This window comes from Sebastes fasciatus, chromosome 4, assembly GCF_043250625.1.
Source record: "Sebastes fasciatus isolate fSebFas1 chromosome 4, fSebFas1.pri, whole genome shotgun sequence".
NCBI classification, from domain to species: domain Eukaryota; kingdom Metazoa; phylum Chordata; class Actinopteri; order Perciformes; family Sebastidae; genus Sebastes; species Sebastes fasciatus.
In genome coordinates, this window is record NC_133798.1 from 29638252 (window position 1) to 29659600 (window position 21349).

A 21349-nucleotide genomic window follows, 5' to 3' on the forward strand; every position below is an offset into this window, starting at 1 on the left:
GTTAAACAGTGTAATAACAAAAGAATAGATTAAAACGTTAGAATAAAATAAAAATAAAAAAAATTAATTTCTACCAATATACAATATACAAAATAAGCTATAAACAAAAATAAACATGATATAAACAGATAGTGCAAATATTGCCGGTGTACAAATCACACGCACCCCGTTATATATATTCGTAAGTTGTCGGTTGCATTTCAACTGTGTTTCCACTAAAAAGTCTAAAACATTTGTGGTTCCCATTCATTGCATTTTAACACAAATTAACCTTCAGATTTATTTTATTTATTTATTTATTTATTTGCACATATATGAAGTGTGGGAAGGAGCGCTATGTTAGGTCCTTCCTTCCTGCAGCTGTCAGACTCAACAACCAGCACTGCTCCCAGTAGACCACAACCAGCACTGCTCTCAGTAGCCCACAACCAGCACTGCTCCCAGTAGCCCACAACCAGCACTGCTCCCAGTAGACCACAACCAGCACTGCTCCCAGTAGACCACAACCAGCACTGCTCCCACCACAACCAGCACTGCTCCTAGTAGACCACAACCAGCACTGCTCCCACCACAACCAGCACTGCTCCTAGTAGACCACAACCAGCACTGCTGTACAGTGCAAATTCCCCACTGCGGGACTAATGAAGGAATATCTTATCTTATCTTATCTTATATAAAACTGCACAAAATCCAGTCAATGAAAAAAAACTCAAAACAAGAAATGTTTCAGTAGAGGTCAAGAAGCCACAGGCTTATACAAAGGACCTCCCCCCAACCACAGGAGGAAAAAAAAACATTAACAAAAAAGAAAGAAAGATCTAACATAATTTTAAAAATACAACAAAAGTTAAACAACAACAAGAAGTACACAAAATGTGCAGAAAAACCTAACCAAACAGTTCAGGTTCAGGTTCAGGTGACTTTATTTGTACCCGTAGGTAGATTTGTTTTGCAGCAAAAATAGAGGATAATAATCCAATAAAAATTGGATGAAATACATACAAAAACAGTACAGAAAAAAAGAAAATGTATCTAAACATATCAAAAGATAATTAGACATCATGAATTAAATGTGATGATAATTTCCTTTTAAAATGCTCTAAGTATAACGAGCTCTTGATAACATGTATTTTGGTGTTCCATATTTGTACACCACGATATCTGAGGGAGTACTGGCCATGTTTTGTTTTGTAAAAAGGCAGGTGAAGATGATTAACCTGTCTAGTATTATGTGAATGAATTTGAGAATTAGATTTAAAGAAGTTGTTAAACGATGATGGTAAAGAAGAAGACAAGAACTTATATTTATATATAAACACACATATCTGATGAATATTTATGTCATAAACTGAAAGAAATGTTCAGTTTTCTGAAAGATCAAACAGTGCTTTTTCCTCTTTGCTTCCTGATTGTGTGCATCATCTGCAGATAATGCATGTGATGTCATTCTGCCATCAAACTAATATTCCTATATTTGACCTTCAACCACAATTGGAAATAAATTCTCTGTCAAAGAAGAACACAAATACTCAATGTGACATACTCAAATAAAAAAAGACATAAAAGACATAAAGACATGAAAATTAAAAAAAAAAACATTTATGATATTTTAGTTGGATGAGATTAATAATATTAAACCCCTGGTTTAAATGGTGCAGTGAAAAGAGTAAAAAGAGGATGAATAAAAGGAGTTGTTTTTTTTCGATTGATCTTATTCAATATATTTAAACATTTAAACATCAGCACCTATGTTGAATCAAACATTGAATCTAACACCACTTTTATTCTCAGAGAGAAATTGTGGTCATGGTATAACAAAGGCTATAAAAGATAAAAATTAAACCTAAAGTCGAGATAAAATGTAAAATGCCCCTTTACCCCGGTTATATTCTGCACCTATTTAACAATACATGCAAAAACAAATTGAAAAAATCTATCCTATTTTTATACAAAAATCCAATCAACTTTTCCTCCTGTAAAACAAAATATGACATGTGCTTATGTAAGCTTGTGCGAACAAATGTCACTATAATAAGAACTGGATACTGGACCCAAAGATGGCGCCTATTCAGTGAAATGAGAATTGCTCGCTTGGCGCATGCAGATTTACTTCTGTATGCACGAGGCTTATAGGGAATGGGAATCGCGGAGCATTCTGGGACGCACCACCATTTTTGGAGGGTAGCATACGGAGCTACGGTAGACTGTCATTATCACCGGTCTATTCATCTGTCATCTGTCAACCGTTCATCATCAGAAATATATAAAGTATGTGCGAAAGACAAATGCCCATATAAAGAGAAGGTAGACAGAAGCAAAGAGGCCATATATTACAAAACTGAAGTTAGTTTATGATATCGATCCTTACCAATTAGGAGGACCTTGACAGTTTTCCACCCATTACAGTCACTGATGTGTTTTGGCGTTAGTGAACACCTGTCAGCAGTGCAAAATATGTAAATCTTCGGAGACTGATGTCCAGTTTACAAACAGGTAGGTGTATGACATTAAGATCTACAAGCCAAATGCTGACAAACACAATCATCCGGACAAAGATAAGTTAGCTAATGTTAACGGAATACGAACAAAACGTAGCTAATACTGCATATTTAATCGGTATCTTGCTAAATGAAACCCACAACGTTAGCCTACCTTTGTGTCTGTAGAATACTATATATACTACAACTCAGCTTTTGAATCTTATTCACCATGCAGTGTTTTGTGTTATCTTTTGTACACTTTAAAACATCAGAACTATCCCTTTAACATGCAATCATTTAAAAAAAAACAAAAAAAACATTACAATGCTGCTCAGAGTCACAGTGAACTGACTGAAATAAAAACTTATGGCTTTTAGTGCCTCAGAAACCCTGAGAGGCAGAGGGATGAAGGGTTTTATCACTCCTCTAACTTGGCCACCACGCTTTGCAGTTTATCCACCAGCACTGGAGAAGAGAAAGATAGCCACAACATTACAATTAGTATTATTATTAGAGATATTTTTTTTAGTTGCAAAGTATATTTTTCACAATTTATTGAAAGAATGTAAATGTATCTTTTAAAGGGACTGTTTGTAAGAATCAGAAATGCTTGTTAACAGCGACACCTGTGGCCGTTAAGTCAACGAAAGTCAGCGTCGCGCTCGCGCTTGTTCTCGCTCTACATAGACATGAACGAGCATCGCTCAAAATAGTGAGGCGACACACGTTAGCTAAAACCACAATATCACTCTATATTTCATCTGCTTGGCAGTAATGTTAGCTGACCAGACGAAGGTCTCTCCATGAATCAATGCTGATCCTAGTGTTGGCTTTTCCTACCTCAGCCTCCCGACCGCGGCCGGAGGGAACAGGGGAGACACCGGAGTTTTGGTAGGAGATGATAACGTTTCTCGCTGCGGAGCCCCGTCACTTCACAAGACACGGGAAACCTCTGTTGGTCTGGAGGAGCTGCAGCATATATTTCTGCACAAACGTTCACTGTACATTCACTAGATATTCTCAGAGCTAAACTAACTCTTCTGCAGTGTGTAGTGTGCGCGCACAAACGTGAGAGTGGAGCGAAATAGCGAGAACGAGCGCGACGTGTGAGTGAAGGCAAGCAGGCAAGCAGGCAGAGGAGCAGAGGAGCAGAGTACAGCAGAGACTCCGGCCCTGGAGACCAAAGCTACGGTCTCCCCCGCGTCCTCCGACCGCGACCAACACTGTTTAACAGACGGGCTTCACTAGATATAACTTTGCAGTTTTGGTGCTTCCGTTTAGTTTGTGTTGGAGTCTTGTCTGAACAGCGTAGCCACACGCGAGTGCGCATGGGACACCGACCCAGATTGATTTATACGTGTAAGAAGTTACAAACAGTCCCTTTAATTTATGAATTAATAACAGTTTTGTGCAGTGTTTATTTGTATCTATTATGGTTAATTAGATCAGTGGTTCTCAACCTTATCGAGTCGCGACCAGGGTTATTATCGTAAACTATAACTGAAACTAAACAGAAATAAGCAGTGAAAAATATTGTTAGTAAACTAAATAAAAACAATATTCCCTGGGGAAAATCACTGTTTTAGAATGTTAAAAGAACCTTATAAAAGTTTTCCTATTTTGCTACTATAAAATCTCTTGTTTCATCCCTATAAACACCAACGCTCCACATAAAAACATTCAAATCATCCACTAAAACCTGTTCACTCATTTGTAAGTCAGTCCAGCAGATAGAGTATCTCTAAAGGTGTCACATGTTGATGGCAGCAGTTACCTCCAGCAAATGGCCTCTGGAAGCCATCATAGTGCCGACAGTCGTTGATCAGACGTCCCAGCTCTTCAGGACAGTCGTTGGGGAGCGGCTGCTGAAATTTGTCTGTGCCCACTTTCTGAAGGATTTCTTTATTTGACCAACCTGGAAGAAAAGAGAGAACACATTAAGAACAAAAGTAGAAGCCAATGATTCTATATAGTTAAGTTTAGTTGTAAGTATGTATCAGCAAAATGTACTTAAAGGTGCTATCAATAACATTCAGCCACTAGATGTCGCATTCTCCCTCCACGTTCCACTGCATTCAATTCTCAAGTGGTTGCCAGGCACTTAATATCAAAACTCAGCAAGTTTTTGGATACCACGTGATACCAACGTCATTTTACTATTGGCTCACAAGCGTTATTAGAAGCATCGCTATATATATATATGAATCTGGGGTCTTTTTTTGGGGTGTATTTTTAAGCTATTTCAACCATCTGTTATTTTTTTTATCTTGTTTTTCAGTCATTACTCTTAATGTTAAGCACTTTGAGCTGTGTGTACTGTATGTAGCTTGTGTATGAAAAGTGCTTTATAAATAAAGTGTGTTATTATCATTATTATCTATGGATTAAATGGAGATAAATAAAGTCACTGTTGCAAGTAAAACAATTAGGGCTGTCAAAAAGTTAACGCGATAACACGTTAAATTTGTTTAACGCCACTAATTTCTTTAATGCATTAATGTAACTTGTGATTTTTAGGTTGTAGCGGGTTCAGTTCTAAAGCTAGAGTGAAGATACTGGTATCATATGAAACTATTAAACCTAAAGAATCCATTGGTACTAATCGGCATACTAGCTTGTCATGAAGGAGGTTAAATAACGCTCTGAACTTGCGCAAAATTTTGGCAAGGAAAAACTGTCGAAGGGGTCCCTTGACCTCTGACATCCAGATGTGAATGAAAATGGGTTCTATGGGTACTAACGAGTCTCCCCTTTACAGACATGCCCACTTTATGATCATCACATGCAGTTTGGGGCAAGTCATAGTCAAGTCAGCACACTGACACACTGACAGCTGTTGTTGGCTGTTGGACTGCAGTTTGCCATGTTGTGATGTGAGCATATTTTTTACGCTAAATGCAGTACCTGTGAGGGTTTCTGGACAATATTTGTCATTGTTTTGTGTTGTTAATTAATTTCCAATAATAAATATATACATACATTTGCATAAAGCAGCATATTTATCCACTCCCATGTTGATAAGAGTATTAAATACTTGACAGATCTCCCTTTAAGGTACATTTTGAACAGATGTGCGATTAATTTGAGCAGGGTATTGCACCTAACCATGAGGGACAGTAACCTTCAGTAAATACCCCTGCAGCTCTCGGGTTTGATGATGTAGGACAAGGATATTCAGCACTAAGGATAATGAGTTTTACAGAGGTCCCAACCCCGACCCTGCTGTAGCTTGGATCCTTTTAAATGCACAACCATGCTGTCTGGGCATCGACAAAACTAATTTCTTGTCACGTGACTGGCTTTGACACACGAGGGTCGTCACATAGAGCAAGACAAATCACACTCTAACGTCTCTATTCAGTGTCTCGTGTGCTTCTATCACAGGAGTATGGCATTGGGATTATTCATGCCCTCATCCATAGGGTCCTTTTTTCACTGATGGCTATAAATCCTAAATGCTAAAATCAGTAAGTTTAGTGTATCATGTTGATCGTTGTGTTCTGCAGGTACACACCTTCAAAAGGTTTGCTGCCGGTTGCAACTTCCCACAGGACGATTCCAAAGCTGAAAGACAACGTTTTCAAGTTAGTGAAGACTGGATTTTTTTAATTTTTATTAAAGTTCACCCCAACTCAAAAATGTGTTTTTCTTAGTGTTGTTTCACTTGGATGTTTGAGATTCGCTGTTCAGAGTTTGTTTTCACATTTAAAAAGGAACGTTTCTCTGAGCTCGTCATGAATTTCATGAAGCGTAACACCTGAACGTACCTGCAGGATTTTTGTGACATCACAACTAGTTTGTAGCCAATCTTGGTCCAGAATATAATTTATGCAGTGTGATATAGAAGCTTAAACACAGGAGACACCTTGAATGTTTGTTTGTAATGCACAATAATAATAGTAATAATATATTTATAATAAATAATTTACATACAGAAAATAAGCAAAAAACTGTGTTAAGGCAAAAAGTTGACTAAAATGTTGGTTCTATATAAAGCATTTAAAATGTCTTTATTAATAGTTACTAAATCATTTATTAATGCTTTATATAAACCATAAATAAGAAGAACGTTTGGGTTGCCAGGTTGGTGTTTATCCTCCTCCAACAGTACACTTATTTTGTCTTTTTAGCTCATTCACTCTTCTAATGAACCAATTGTAAAACAGCTGCAGAGCATCTGGACCAAAATGTATTTATTAGCAGTTCAATAGCATTTACAGTTGCAGATATGATGGATGAGATATTTATTTAACATTCCTTTGAACTTTTAGCATTTATAACTCTGACTTTATGGCTTATTAGAAAGTGAGAAAGTACCTTTATTGTTGACTTATTAACGTTTATAGAATAGATAGATAGATAGATGTTATCCAGGCAAAGCACAGGAACACTAAATAAAATGTACATGTCAATACTAAAGAAATATATCCACAGAATACACAACGTAAAGAATATTGGAATACAATATAAATATACCCGACTACTACAACTAGCATAAAAAATTCTAAATTATAAACATAGAATAACCCGCTATATACATTAGCAAGTGTGCTACTATTAAACTGATGGCTTATAAAGCTGTTAATAACAACTCATAAACCATTAATAAATGGTGACTTCATAGAAAGTAGTCTGACATAATTGAATTTAAAAACCATGCAGTGTAGGTGTTGAGCAGCTGAGTAACTCCTGGTTGGTATCTGACCTGTAAATCTCACACTGTGTGCTGTAGATGTGGTTGATGTCGAGGAGCATCTGAGGAGAGGAGTAGCACAGGGACCTGATCTCTTTGTCCCTCGTTGCTTTTCTCAGCGACGTCTCGGTTTTTGACAGTTCAAATCCTCCCAGCTGAAAACAACAACAACAACAACAACATAAAAACTCATTAAATCCCACCAATCAGTGGTCTGTCAGCAATCCCAGCATGCACTGGCCTCAATATACCTTAACGTTGTTGCCTGCAGTCACCAGGAACTTGCTGCTGTTGATGGATCCATGAACTTTAGATTTTGCTTCAGTGTGGTGCAGTCTAAGAGACGACAGTGATTATCATCATGATAATGGTACCTTTTATCATAACCAATAAATCGTACAAATATAATTACATTTTAATGTTTTCTCTTTTGTCCACTCCTAAAATGTAGATGGCACATGCACACAGTGGTGGGAAGTAACTCAGTACTGTACTTAAGTACAATTTGAAGTACTTTTTTGAGTATTTCCATTTCCTGCTCCATTCCACTACATCTCAGAATCAAATATTGTTCTTTTTGCTACATTTGACAGCTTTAGTTACTTAAAATATGAATCAACTAATTAAATTATGATTAAGCTACCCAGCAGTATACAAAGTAATTAAAATTAGCTCCACCTTTACCAGCTGCAACATTAATGCATCAATGATTATAATCCAATAATATGATATATAATATTCTGAAATGGAACATTCTGCATAATTTTAATTTTGGTACTTTTACTTAAGTAAGATTTTGAATGCAGGACTTTTACTTACTTATTACTTATATATTTTAACCTCTTTTACCCGACGAACCCCGTGCCTTTAAAAACTTTATGAAATGCTGTGGTGGTCTTTTTTCTGAATAGTTTCTAAAAGACGGGGCCTTAACACAACTAAAACAACACTCCAAGTGTTTTTTGTCCAAACAATTTTTGTTTGGCAGTAATTTCAATATTTTAGCTACAAAATCAACATACGAGAATATTTTTTTACCGTTATTAAATTGAATGTATAAACTTGACTTTGGATTCTTTTTTGTTATCTTATTTAAATTGTTATTAATCGTATTTGTTATTATCTAAGTTTTACTTGATCATATTTTATTATTATAATAAAACTACTCCATTTGGAGTCAAAATTATACAATTTAGTTGTTTTTTATTGATTTTATACTGTGCACAATGGTAGAATGTGATGATGCACAGGGTAAATGTCATGGCCAAAGGCTCCATTGTGTGCACATAGCCTCCTGTAGTGGATATCAATAGTATTTTAGAGCCAGATTCCCTTTCAAGAGGTAGAAAACTCATTTGGCACACTTTGGGTATCCAAGTGGCCAAACGGAGAATCCACCTGGTCCTATCTTTACTAAAGCCTTTGTAGAATCTATGTGCTTTTTGTTATTTATATCTGCTTTGGCACAGTTGTAGTCAAGGAGTTGCTGAATGAATTTAGTGGCATCTCTGTGCATTGCATCATTGTTATAATGGTGTTATCCACTGTCTAAATCATGCATATAGACCTGGTAGTTGTGGAGCTATTCTTGATTTATTTTGGATATGTCTGTCTAGACGAATCACACCTTTCAGCATCCTAGAGCTTTAGAGGTTAAAACTGTAGTATTGCTACTTATACTTAAGTAAAAATCTGAATACTTCTTCCACCACTGCACACACATAACAATACCGAGTGATCCTGCAAAATGTTACAATCAAAATGTCATTTTACTTTTTTAATCTCACTTGCACAAATAAATGTATTTTGTTTTTATAATTTCTCGTACATCATTTAAATGAACCGGACATATACATTATTTAACGATTGCAGAGGACTGACCGGTAGAGCCCTCGCGCTGCGTCCCGACACATAGATGCTTTTGTGGTCCAGGACAGTTTGCAACCAGAGTCCAGAAACTGACGGAGACTTCCCTTCTCACAGTACTCCATGATGATGAGGTACTGAGGGCTGGGTCCTACAGGCAGTCACAAAAACACATCACATTAATGTAATTTTAAAAGGTGTAATGCTCCCGATACTGTATGTCCTTTACATTGTACAGTTCCCTCACCGTCCTCATCCTGGACACAGATGCCAAACATTCGCAGGATGTTGGGCGACTCAAACCGCCTCATGGTTTCAATCTCCTTGTTGAAAACTTTCCGCAACTCACTGCAAATGGAGACAACATTTATGTTACACTGTTCAAAGTTACATTCATGTCTGTCCAAAATGTCACCACTTCATAATTGTATCCTGTTAGACGTTTGTGTGAACTTGTCTTAATTAGCATATGAATTCTTGAGTTATGGCCAAAAATGTGTTTTATGAGGTCACAGTGAACTTTGAGTTACTGAGATATCGCATTCACAAGAATGGGGCGGGCGGACAACCTGAAAACATGTCTGTACAGCATGCAACACCTTCTATCCTTGGACCCACAAGTCGGTCAAACTCACAAAAAAAAAAACTTTAACGGGAAAAAAAGAAGAAACCTCCGGATGAGCAATAGAGAAAGGATCCCTCTTCCCATTATATATATAACAAATAAAAAATCCAGACCTTAAACTTTATGCAGGCAGAAATGATGATGGCAATAAAAAAAATGGAAAATAAAAATCACATTAGTATTATTCTCCAATCAAAAAGGACTATTTCCTGTATTTTGATTCAGTGTTTCGTGTAATGTGGCGCAGACCTTGGGCTGGTGTTCACAGGGTCAATGAATCTCTTGATGGCCACCGGGAATCCACGGTACTCTCCTTTGTAGACCTCTGAGGATGACGTTGTCATGAAGGGCTTTTTGGGACATTCGTATTTCAGCTCTTGTGGTTTGATCATTCGGATGGCTTCATCAGTGACGCTGGGCTTATTCACTGTGATAAACATAATGGTCACAATGTTAGCTTTGGTTTGTGCTTTCCCAATAACAGTTATGTGACTTGTCAAGATGTCTCTGAAGGTCCTGACACACCAAGCCGACAGTCAGCCGTCGGACAGTTTGGGGCTGTCGCTGAGCGTCTGTTAGTCTAGTTTTTGCGGTGTGTGCCGCACCATCAGCTCTAGTCTGCCCGTGTCTGGGGTTTTTCGACCGATTCGGCATGTTGAATCGGGGGCGGGGCTCGTTGGTGAGAGAAATCACTCTGATTGGCTGTTCAGCTTACGAGAACAAGTGCACGAGACGAGAAACTGAAGTGAGGAAAGCAAGACGAGTAAAGTCAAGAGGACACACACAGAAGGCTCTTCTCATTTTTCATTTTGATCTCATCTGAACATTCCAACACACGGATATTTTCACAGCGACATGAACATCTGGAATGAAGCTAAGTGGTGAGTGAGAGTGGTGTGAAAATGGTCGGCAGACGCCGCTTTGTTTCATGTACGTATCATAGCAACGTCTTGTATATCTGCCATCCTCTGTCTTCCAGTTGCCCTTTTTGAATGATGAATACAGACTACCGCCGCCTGCTGGCGTGGAGAATTATTTCATCTCAGGCAGGCGCAGAACGTACGTGCTAACTGGCTGTCAGCTGTAGTCTTTGCGGTGTGTTCGAATGCAACTTTTTGGCCAATAAAAAGGCGTCAAAGGCGACAGAGTCGACATGAGGCCTTCGTCGCCGCGAATTGTTTGATGTCGGGTTGGTGTGTCTGGGCCTTTAAACCTGCAATAACTGATTGTTCTGGCCACTTGGAGGCAGCAGAAACACGTTATGAACACAACACTGACATGATCATCACATTTTAAGTTGATATAGTGAACTTGAACTTATTTCCACATCCAGCAGTTACTGTACAGAGCAACATAAACATTCATTTGCGTTTTTGTCCACCTGATAAATGTAAGTCCAATATACGTAGTGTATGTTGAAGTGTACTCACACAACGCCACAATCTTTTCCACATTGCTTTTGACTGATTCCATTTCTTTCAGCACGGCGTCCGTTTTCTCCTGCTGCTCCTTCATGTGCTGCAGTAGCACTGCGGAACAAACAAACACTGATGAATTAAAACCAACCAGACACTGAATCCCGTCCAACCTCTCAGCTCTGATTCACCACAAGATCCTACACAGGGACGCCATTTTATGTCCTTTTATAGACCCTTTTTGTGTCAACGTCACGATTACGTCACAGTGTTAGCTGGGGGCAAAACAAAGGAAAGACTGATTATCATAAAGTGGGCATGTCTGTAAAGGGGAGACTCGTGGGTACCCATAGAACCCATTTTCATTCACATATCTGGAGGTCAGAGGTCAAGGAACCCCTTTGAAAATGGCCATGACAGTTTTTCGTCGCCAAAATTTTGTGTAAGTTTGGAGCGTAATTTAACCTCCTTCACGACAAGCTAGTATGACATGGTTGGTACCAATGGATTCCTTAGGTTTTCTAGTTTCATATGATACCAGTATCTTCTCTTCCAATCCTACACACTGTACCTTTAAGAAAAGCATATCAATTATCCTGATGCTCCTGATGTAAATTCTTCTAGACATAAAACGTTTGAAGATTAAAACTACAAGATCAAATTTGAGCTCATGTAGATCGACTGAGCGGTCATCTTTACTAAACAAACTCTACAAAGACAAAGTAAGCATCAGTTTCCCTCACTAGTCTGCAGCTCTGCGTTGTCCTCCTTCCGATCCGCGTCGTCCTCTTTCTCTCTGGAGGTCAGCTCAAACACCTGGTGCAGCACGTTGCCCTGCTCCACCTGCAGAGCTCCAGACAGCACCTGGAAGGCGTCATTGAGGCGTTCGTTCACACTGTTGAACTCGTCCTCGTGGCTGCCTGCTTTCAGGATGCGTTTCACCCAGGTGGCCAAAGTGTACTTCTCGATGAGCGCCTTAGCTGATGTCAGAGTGAAGGAGAGTTCCCTGAGGGCTCTTTTTACGTCGGCAGTGGTTTGTCCCATTTCTCTCTTTTTGATGGACCTCACCAGCTCATCCAGGGCTTTGACTCGGCGACAAACACGCTTGCTGCGCTTCTTATTGGCCTTCACCGTCTCAACCAGAGCGTAGATCTCTGAGGCGATGCTCAGGATAGGGTCGATGACGTCCATGATCGGCTGGATGGAGAGAATGAAAATGGAATAAATCAGAGCTGAATGCAAATTAATTCACTTTGAAGAGAGCCTTAGTTAATGGAAATAACATGAGCCAAACTGAACTGAACTGAGCAAGTCTGACTTAACTAAAGCAAGAAGTTCTCATATAATTAAAAGTAGCGATACTACTCTGTATTCTGCTACAAGTAAAAGTCCTGTATTCAAAATTTCACTCACATTCAAAAGTATTAACAGCAAACTAAAGTAAAAGTACTTGTTAGGCAGTTATATTATTACATATTATTTGAATTGTGGTTGAGGTGGAGCACATTTTAACTATTTTATATCCATATTATATTGGATAGTTTAATCTGTATCATATTTTATAAATTGATTATGTTTGTAAAATCACCTGTCAAATAAATGTAGTGGAGTAGAAATATAAAGTAGCGTGAAATTGAAATGAAGCAAAGTAAAGGTAACTCAAAATTGTAGTACAGTACTTGAGTAAATGTACTTAGTTATTTTCCACCACAGAAGTACAGAAGCTGAGACTGGCTGTGGTTAATAAAACATTGTGACTGTACACTTATTTTAGAGAGATCTAAAACAGGTTCACTATCAGTAACTGGTTCTGTGTTGAACTGGGCTGACATAGACATAATTAAAGTGACTTATCGTCACTCAAGTGAACTGAGCTGATGTTATGTGAAGTTATGTGCAGAGAAGATTTCCCACGGGAACGGAAATCCAATCAGGGAGGCCTGTAACGCTGAGCAAAGCTTTCAGGTGAACGAGGAGACGGCCAGTCAATAATTCATAACGTATCTCTGAATCACAATCCGTCACTTCCCAGCAAACCTGATATTTGATCCACACACCCAGGGGTGGAAAACGTATTCAGATCCTTTACTGAAGTAAAAGTACTAATAACACACTGTGAAAATGTTGATGAGAGAGAAGGATGAAGCTCTTGCCTTCACTCGTCTTTGTATTGAGTTACATTTGAAATGTAATGATATGTCAACAAAACTCATACATTTAGACATCTCAACTCAGTTTCAGGACTACAGTGATCATGACTAACTTACATTCTTAACTTTCTCTAAACCATTTAAATTATCTTTGTAACTGTTTCTAAATGCTCTTAATTCTAATACAGCATGAAGTCTCTCTTATGAAATGTATTTTAATTTTTTTAGCTCTCTCGACACATGAGTTCACCTCCAACAGTTATAAACTCAACAACTGCATAGGCATATATGAATGTAACAGTGCCTAGCTTAAATGCTAACGACAAGGTAGACAGACGGACTCTATGATGGGACCACGAAGCGACAGGTGTCGTGCCAAAAAGTGATCATCCGCCAAAAACTGATTGCCACTCACGGGAGCGTGTTTAACTTCTTAAAGCTGTTTCGGCCAGTTTATAGTCTACAGCTGCTGTTATCTGGATCATGCAAATACACATAACTGTATATCCGTGGTAATAGCAAAGGTAAAAAGTACTCAGCTAGTATATAATGTACGGCACAGATCAGGTGAAATGATGCATAGCCATAATGCAAAGGAGATCATTTCTATAACCCATCCGTAAATCATTATAATTACAGTCTAATTCCAAATATAAACAAGGATATTAGACATTCCAAACACATTATCGGAAACAATAGTAGCCTATTATTGCCGTAAATTACATGCCTGACACCTAAACTGCAAACACTTGTTTGGCCACAATTGTGATTATTAAGTGGAAATCAATTTTTGGCGGACGATCACTTTTTGGGACACCTGTCGTTGATCCCAATTTTCGTAGTGGACGTGCATCAGACCCACGGGACTGCATCGCCTTGCACGCTCCATTTTTGTGTCAAAATATTGATTTCTTCAGTAAGTAGCCGTGTAATAAGCGGGATAATGTATAACGCGGTCATTGTTGTGAAAGAATCCTCTTCAGGGCGCTGAGTCGGGGTGTGGCATCGCCCTGTCAGGGATTCTTCCACAACAATGACCTGCTCGCTGTACATATCCCTTACATAATACACCCATGTCAGCCTGTACCGTGGTGGATGTATTAAAGTCTCTGTTCCCAAACAACCGAGCTGAACAGGATACAAAGCTGAGAGGAGTAAGACAGCATCATGCAAAGTAGGACATTTAGAAAGCATGCAGGCAATTAATGCTAAACAATGTTAAGCAGTCAATCGGCACAAACAGTTCAAACACGACAACATAGAATGACATTACAGAAGACAGGTAGAACCAGAAGTCTGACAAACAGACAAAAAGCGAAGCAAACGAGAGCAGACGGGGCAAACATGTAGAGACAGGATGCACAGGAATGGTCACTATGATGTATATGTACGAGGCTGCTAAAACACAGTTTTCTGAAACAAGGGCTCTCTTTGTCGAAACTATAAACACAAACACTTACACAAAATACTAAATATCTTACATCTCTTGAAAAAGCAAACACTTTCAAAATTATCTTTTAAAAATGGTATTTTTTTGCATCACAACTTTACACACAAACACCAAATAAATAGCTCCTCCCACATGCCAACTGCAAACTGATGTGCTGAGTATAAAACACTATTATCTAGAGTCTTTGGCATTTTATATGGACACAAATGAGAGTTGTTTACTCATGACACAATTACTTCCTCTCTCCAAACTTGGCCTCCATTATTGTGCAAACCTGAGTCCTATTTGCAGGGTTCAAGCTCTGATTTCTGTGTGCCGGCATTTTGCATAAAATCAAACCAGTGAAGCTCGTACACTAAACTGGACTGGAAATCAACCCAACTCTAGTAGCACGTGAGAGGTTTGCCTTCAGAGCTTTTTGCCAGAAAGGATGTATTTTAACTAGGGCTGTCAAAATACAACTTTCGATTTTTAGGTTATAACGGGCTTAGTTTTTTTTCGTGAAGGAGGATAAATAACTCTCCAAAACTTACACTAAATTTTGGCGAGGAAAAACTGTCATGGCCGTTTACAAAGGGGTCCCTTGACCTCTGACCTCCAGATATGTGAATGAAAATGGGTTCTCTGGGTACCCACGAGTCTCCCCTTTACAGACATGCCCACTTTATGATAATCACATGCAGTTTGGGGCAAGTCATATTCAAGTCAGCACACTGACACACTGGCAGCTGTTGTTGCCTGTTGGGCTGCAGTTTGCCATGTTATGATTTGAGCATATTTTTTATGCTAGATACAGTATCTGTGAGGGTTTCTGGACAATATTTGTCATTGTTTTGTGTTGTTAATTGATTTACAATAATAAATATACACATACATTTGCATAAAGCAAGAATATTTGTCCACTCCCATGTTGATAAGAGTATTGAATACTTGACAAATCTCCCTTTAAGGTACATTTTGAACAGATAAAAAACGTGTGATTCATTTGTGAATCTCTTTGTGACGACCCCTCCACTCCACTAGGTGTCCTGTGTCTTTTTGCTGGTTCTCCTTTGTTTTGCAGGAGAGGGTCGTCAGGTTGATGAGCCACACCTGGGCTTGGTGTGGTTGGGATAAAAGCTCTCTACCTTTCAACAGATGTCGCTCTCTCTTCCTTGGCTGGCACACCTGTTTTGGTTTTGTTTGCAGCAGACATTTTCACACACCCACACATGCCTACATTACTGATTACTGACTTTCCACGTTTATTTAGTTATTGATTGTTAGTTTGTTAAATAAATGCCTGTTACTATTTTTAAACTCGTCTGGTCTCCCATTTTTGTTGCAACCTTTGAGCCGGGTTGTAACAAATGGGGGCTCGTCCGGGATTTGTTTGACCCAGTTTAGATTGGTATTGTGCAGTTGGTTCTACAAGTTGTTAATGCTTGATTGGCAGAGACTGTGGTTTCATGAATGAGATCAGTTGTTGCCTAGTCGGCAGGTGCACCTCATTTTGTAAATTGAGTTGTGCATCTAGATTTTTGGGAGACATGGTCGAGTGTGGTAAGTAGGCTGTTCTGTTTTTTTTGGTGAATGTAAGCAGCTGAATTGGATAACAAGTTGCTGATTTGTTCTGGTGTGTTAGTATTGAGTTGTGCATGCTGGTGATTTTGTGGCACTGAGTTCTGTTGGTCCTGCAGCCAGTGTTAACACGGGTTGGCAGGTGTGAGCTATCAGCAGTGATTGCAGGGTCTTCTAGTGAGTAACTTTTAGCTTTTGTGGAGTTTCCCTGGGTAGGCATAGCAATGTGGTCCATTTGGGCTCGTTGGTTTGTTTTTTTAGTTATTTTTGTGTGGTGTGCGGTCAGAGCAGTTGTCTCGGGGACACATCCAGAGCTGTCAGGTGGGTAACCAGCCTGCTGGGGGCCTAACCGAGGCTACTGGTTTAAGTGTTTAAAGAGCCTCGCGCTAATCTGCATGAAGTCTAGGGTTCAGTGAGGTAGATTAGTTTGAGATAGGTAGTTTAGGTAGGGGGAGACTTCCACATTAGTTTGGTAGACATTGTTTCTTTTGTGCACTATTTGACCTGGGCAACACTGTATGTTGGCTCTGTTGGTGCCTTTAGACCAATAGTGTGTGATGGCTGGGGTAGTTGGACCCAGTTATGAGAGTTCTGCACAGCCTGGAGGGTTTCTGGGTAGTTGGACCCAGTTATGAGAGTTCTGCACAGCCTGGAGGGTTTCTGGGTAGTTGGACCCAGTTATGAGAGTTCTGCACAGCCTGGAGGGTTTCTGGGTAGTTGGACCCAGTTACTGAAGGTGCTCCATTTGTGAGAACCTGAATGATGGCTGTTGCAGGAGGTTATAGTGGTTCATATGGTCGGCAAGTAAATGGTTACAGGAGGGATGTGGTGAATTGTCATTGGTTGTGCTGTGAAGTGCAACTTGGTAGCTTGGCCTGTTAGCCGTGGGAACATAAGTGCTACAGCTCATGCCTTGGTTGGTGTGAGCTTTGTTGTAGTTTGGTTGCCTCTTTGTGCTGTGCGTCTTGGGACGACTTGTTTGGCTAGTGAGCCTTTGTTGTAGAGGAACCTTTCGATGCTACTTTTGGGTAGCGCTTATATTCGTTCTGTGTGTTTTTGGTAGCTGGAGCTTATGGCAAGTCCAGTTCTGTATGTTTTGGTAGCTGGGATTTTGCACGTCATATTGTCCGATACTTGCACATTGTTTGACGATCTGTATGTTAACCACGTAGTCTTGGATTTCCATGTATAGACCAACCCTCCAAAGAACATCTTGATTTTATATCTGGTGATGTACCATTACTGTCTAATCTCTATGCTGTAAATTCTTAAATGCTTCTCCAGGTGTTGGAGTTGCTGGGTTGCAGTGTGGTGATTGGTTGGCTGCCTGGGTGACACACTACAGAACTGGTCAGTATGAAAGGTTTATTTTTTGAAATTATTAGGCTATGTAGTTTATTGTATTTTGTTAGAAGTGTTTTCTCTGTCGGCATTCCCGGTGGGAACACCGTTTTTATGGAGGGGGGTGTGACGACCCCTCCACTCCACTAGGTGTCCTGTGTCTTTTTGCTGGTTCTCCTTTGTTTTGCAGGAGAGGGTTGTCAGGTTGATGAGCCACACCTGGGCTTGGTGTGGTTGGGATAAAAGCTCGCTACCTTTCAACAGATGTCGCTCTCTCTTCCTTGGCTGGCACACCTGTTTTGGTTTTGTTTGCAGCAGACATTTTCACACCCACACATGCCTACATTACTGACTTTCCACGTTTATTTAGTTATTGATTGTTAGTTTGTTAAATAAATGCCTGTTACTATTTTTAAACTCGTCTGGTCTCCCATTTTTGTTGCAACCTTTGAGCCGGGTTGTAACACTCTTAAAAAAGCAAACACTTTCAAAATTATCTTTTAAAAATGGTATTTTTTTGCATCACAACTTTACACACAAACACCAAATAAATAGCTCTTCCCACATGCCAACTGCACACTGATGTGCTGAGTATAAAACACTTATCTAGAGCAGGGGTCTCAAACTCGCGGGCCAATTGCGGCCCGCAAGACGATATTTTGTGGCCCCCACCTTGATATGAAAGTTTAATGTTAGTGCGGCCCGCAAATTTTTTTTTTATAAAGTTTTTTTTTTGGGGGGCATTTTTTCATTTTTATTGACAGGACAGTGGATAGTCTTGGAAAGGGGGGAGAGTGGATGCGGAAAGGGCCACAGGCCGGATTCGAACCCGGGCCGCCGCGGTCAGGACCAAGTCTTGTTACATGGGCGCCCGCTCTACCAACTGAGCTAACCAGGCGCCCTCAGCCCGCGAGTTTTATGTGAATAGCAGTTTGCCGTGGAAGGTCCCTTTGTTGCCTGAGCTGAACGAACCTACCCATCACAGTGGGGTATATGGCTCTCGGGGACGGGCAATCGGCCGGGCTTGATGCAAGCAGAGAAACATTTCACAACTATGGCGGCGCCCGTGTAACATCGCATAAACTTGATTAAAGCTTGATTTATACTTCTGCGTTGAATCGACGCCGTAGCCTGACGTGCACCTCTCCAGAAATGTAACTACACGTCGCGGCGACGCAGACCGCAACAGCTGTGATTGGTCCAGTCTCTCAGCGATGCTGAGCGGCCAGGACCCCGGACAACCACAGAAAGTTCTACTTCTCTCTGCCTCCATCTTTTCAATGTTTGTTCACACAAATCCACTCAGATATATTTTCTCTTTTCGGCGTTGCAGTAATGTCAGTAAAAGTTCTGTGGTTCAACAGTTATTAGCTCCAACTCCGCTCAGTTTCTGTTTGTAGTACAAGAAGAAGAAGGAAACTCATAGAGACGCCGCCGCCAACTAGCGGTTTGGTGGTGTAATTGCAGAGCAACACAAACACAGCAGGCACAACTTTATTGCGGAGTGACACCAAGTGGAATGAATATATATCTTGTCACACAGCCCCAATCATGTCTTTTTCAAAGCCTGCAGTGACGAGAAAGGTTGGTGACGAGCACAGACAATTTCAGGAAAAGTGGGAGACGCAATAGAGGCCATGTTCAGAAGAACTGTTCATGTTCTTCAATGTTCCATTAATGTTCAGGACAGTTCATGTTCAGAAGAACCCATTCAAGTTAAAGAACTGTTAATAATGACGTTTGAGAAGATTGTTTTTTTTTTAACAAAGCTTTTTTTGTGGAATACCTGATGCGGCCCAGCCTCACCCAGACTCTGCCTCCAGCGGCCCCCAGGTAAATTGAGTTTGAGACCACTGATCTAGAGTCTTTGGCATTATATATGGAAACAGCCCTAATTTTAACAAACCAACAAAAACAATGATCTATTTGCCAAACATAACCAGCTTTGTTGCCTTAACTGAAGGAGATTTCTGTCCGAAACTTCAAACTTCTCCCATGTGCACTGCATGTATGAGCAGGTAAACTCCACCTTAAAGTCAAAGGTGAAGAAGCTTCTCCTCGGACTTGTGAGAGCATGACAGAGGTAATTATCTCTGTTTGTTGCCCTGAAGGAAATAACCTGCCACCCAGTGACGGATCAAATATCAGTGTGGCTCACCGTGTGAAACTTTAATCCATCATCACAATAAAGCCTGTTAACTTATTTTCTGTGCTGACGTACGACTGCAGAGGAATGACTCTCTACATGCTGAATCTGCTGCTCACAGAGCCAACAACAAGTTGACAAACAAAGAGCTGTGACTAGAGGAGTTTACAGTCGAGACAATTGAAAACATAAAGATTATTTACCTGTTGGTGGATGTCGGTGTAAGCTTCAGGTCTCAGGTATGTCTTGTGTATGCGAGTGCTGGTTGAAACTGAAACTGGCCTCTGCTCCTCCCTGCTGCTCACCATTTCCTGTTCCTCTCTGACAGTTGCAGTCCTTCCCCCCTCTAAGTGTTGTTCCTGTGCTCTGACACACCCGGAATTTATTTATATCGCCTTTAAAGCAGAAGCATAACTCAGTGCAGGAGGACAGAGGTGCAGAACAGACGTGACTAACTGTTATATTGATGATCTGTCACAGTGGCTGGATTCATGGTCACACCTGAGATTATCTAATGTTACAAACAAGACAAACGCACCCACAATCCATGTTTTCACTGAGCCTTACCGCTGTTATTGTTAGTGGTGGCTTAAACATGTACTCAGATCATTTACTGCAGTAAAAGTACTAATACCACACTGAAATACTCCACTACAAGTTAAAGTCCTGTATGTATCAGTAAAATGTACAGTGCTTAAAGTAAAAGTATTGATGTGTCAGCAAAATGTTCCCTATTAGCGTCCTACTATTATAGCTGATGTTTCTGGATCAATATTACTGCTGCATTAGTGTGTACGTTGCATTCCTTTATATCCTGTTGTCTAGTTTAATCTACAGCAGTGCACCATGGTCTATAAGATCATCATATGTTTGTTTGTTTTTGGATTTAAGGAGCCGCAAACCACCAAACAAGGGTTGCAATCAGTTGTCCAGGTTATAACTATCCAGGAAATGATGTGAATGTTGATCGCCATGGTTCTAAACAAAGAAAGTGTCATGTTATGTCCTGGGCAGTCTAGTAGTTTCCCTGTGTTTCCTCTTTTTCCCTGTCCTTTTGTCTCCTGTGTGTTTTACCCTGTTAGTCTGGTCTGTCTGTCGAGGAGGTGTGGCCATCTCCTCCTCCCTCTCCTGGGCGGTGGTTGCTGGAGCAGCTGACACTAATCATCAATCAACACACACTCTGCAGTATATCAACCCTGGTCTTCTTGCCATTCATCGCCAGATTGTTTTCGTCGCCACAGTGGTAGTAATCTTTCAGGCTCACTTACCTTGCTAGTTAGCTTCCTTTTGACTTTGTACTTGCTTGCTTTTGATCCTGTTGTGCTCATACCTGTTTTTGTATTTTTGCCCTAGTGTGGTATACCTACCTGCCAGCTGCCTCCGCTTCCTGCTGCTCCTACCTGCTCACTCTCCAACCTCATTGCTTCCTCTTGGATCACAGTGGATTGGGATTACCATCTGGAGGAACACTGGAACCACATTCCCCATGCTCCTCGCTCCCCTTTGAGACTTCCAGTCTTCACTCCCTCCACAACAGACTTGGAGAGATTTGCCCTGTCCACCATTTTTGGATTTTTTCTTAATACATTCTTTATTGTTACACCTTTTAAGACCTGTCTTGTG

The 21349-nt window shown here is 40.2% G+C and overlaps 1 protein-coding gene across 1 annotated transcript; it reads right to left on the reverse strand.

Annotated features, from left to right (window-relative positions):
- Positions 1 to 907: 907 nt before the first annotated feature.
- Positions 908 to 20056, reverse strand: LOC141766542 (mixed lineage kinase domain-like protein). Its single transcript, XM_074633480.1, has 11 exons — positions 19930 to 20056; positions 11823 to 12276; positions 11095 to 11193; positions 9914 to 10091; positions 9287 to 9387; positions 9055 to 9190; positions 7425 to 7509; positions 7186 to 7328; positions 5995 to 6044; positions 4255 to 4395; positions 908 to 2945 (listed from the first exon to the last, which is right to left on the reverse strand). The coding sequence occupies exons 1-11, from the start codon at positions 20032 to 20034 to the stop codon at positions 2899 to 2901; spliced, it is 1539 nt and encodes a 512-aa protein (XP_074489581.1). The 5' UTR covers positions 20035 to 20056; the 3' UTR covers positions 908 to 2898.
- Between the last annotated feature and the right edge of the window lie 1293 nt (positions 20057 to 21349).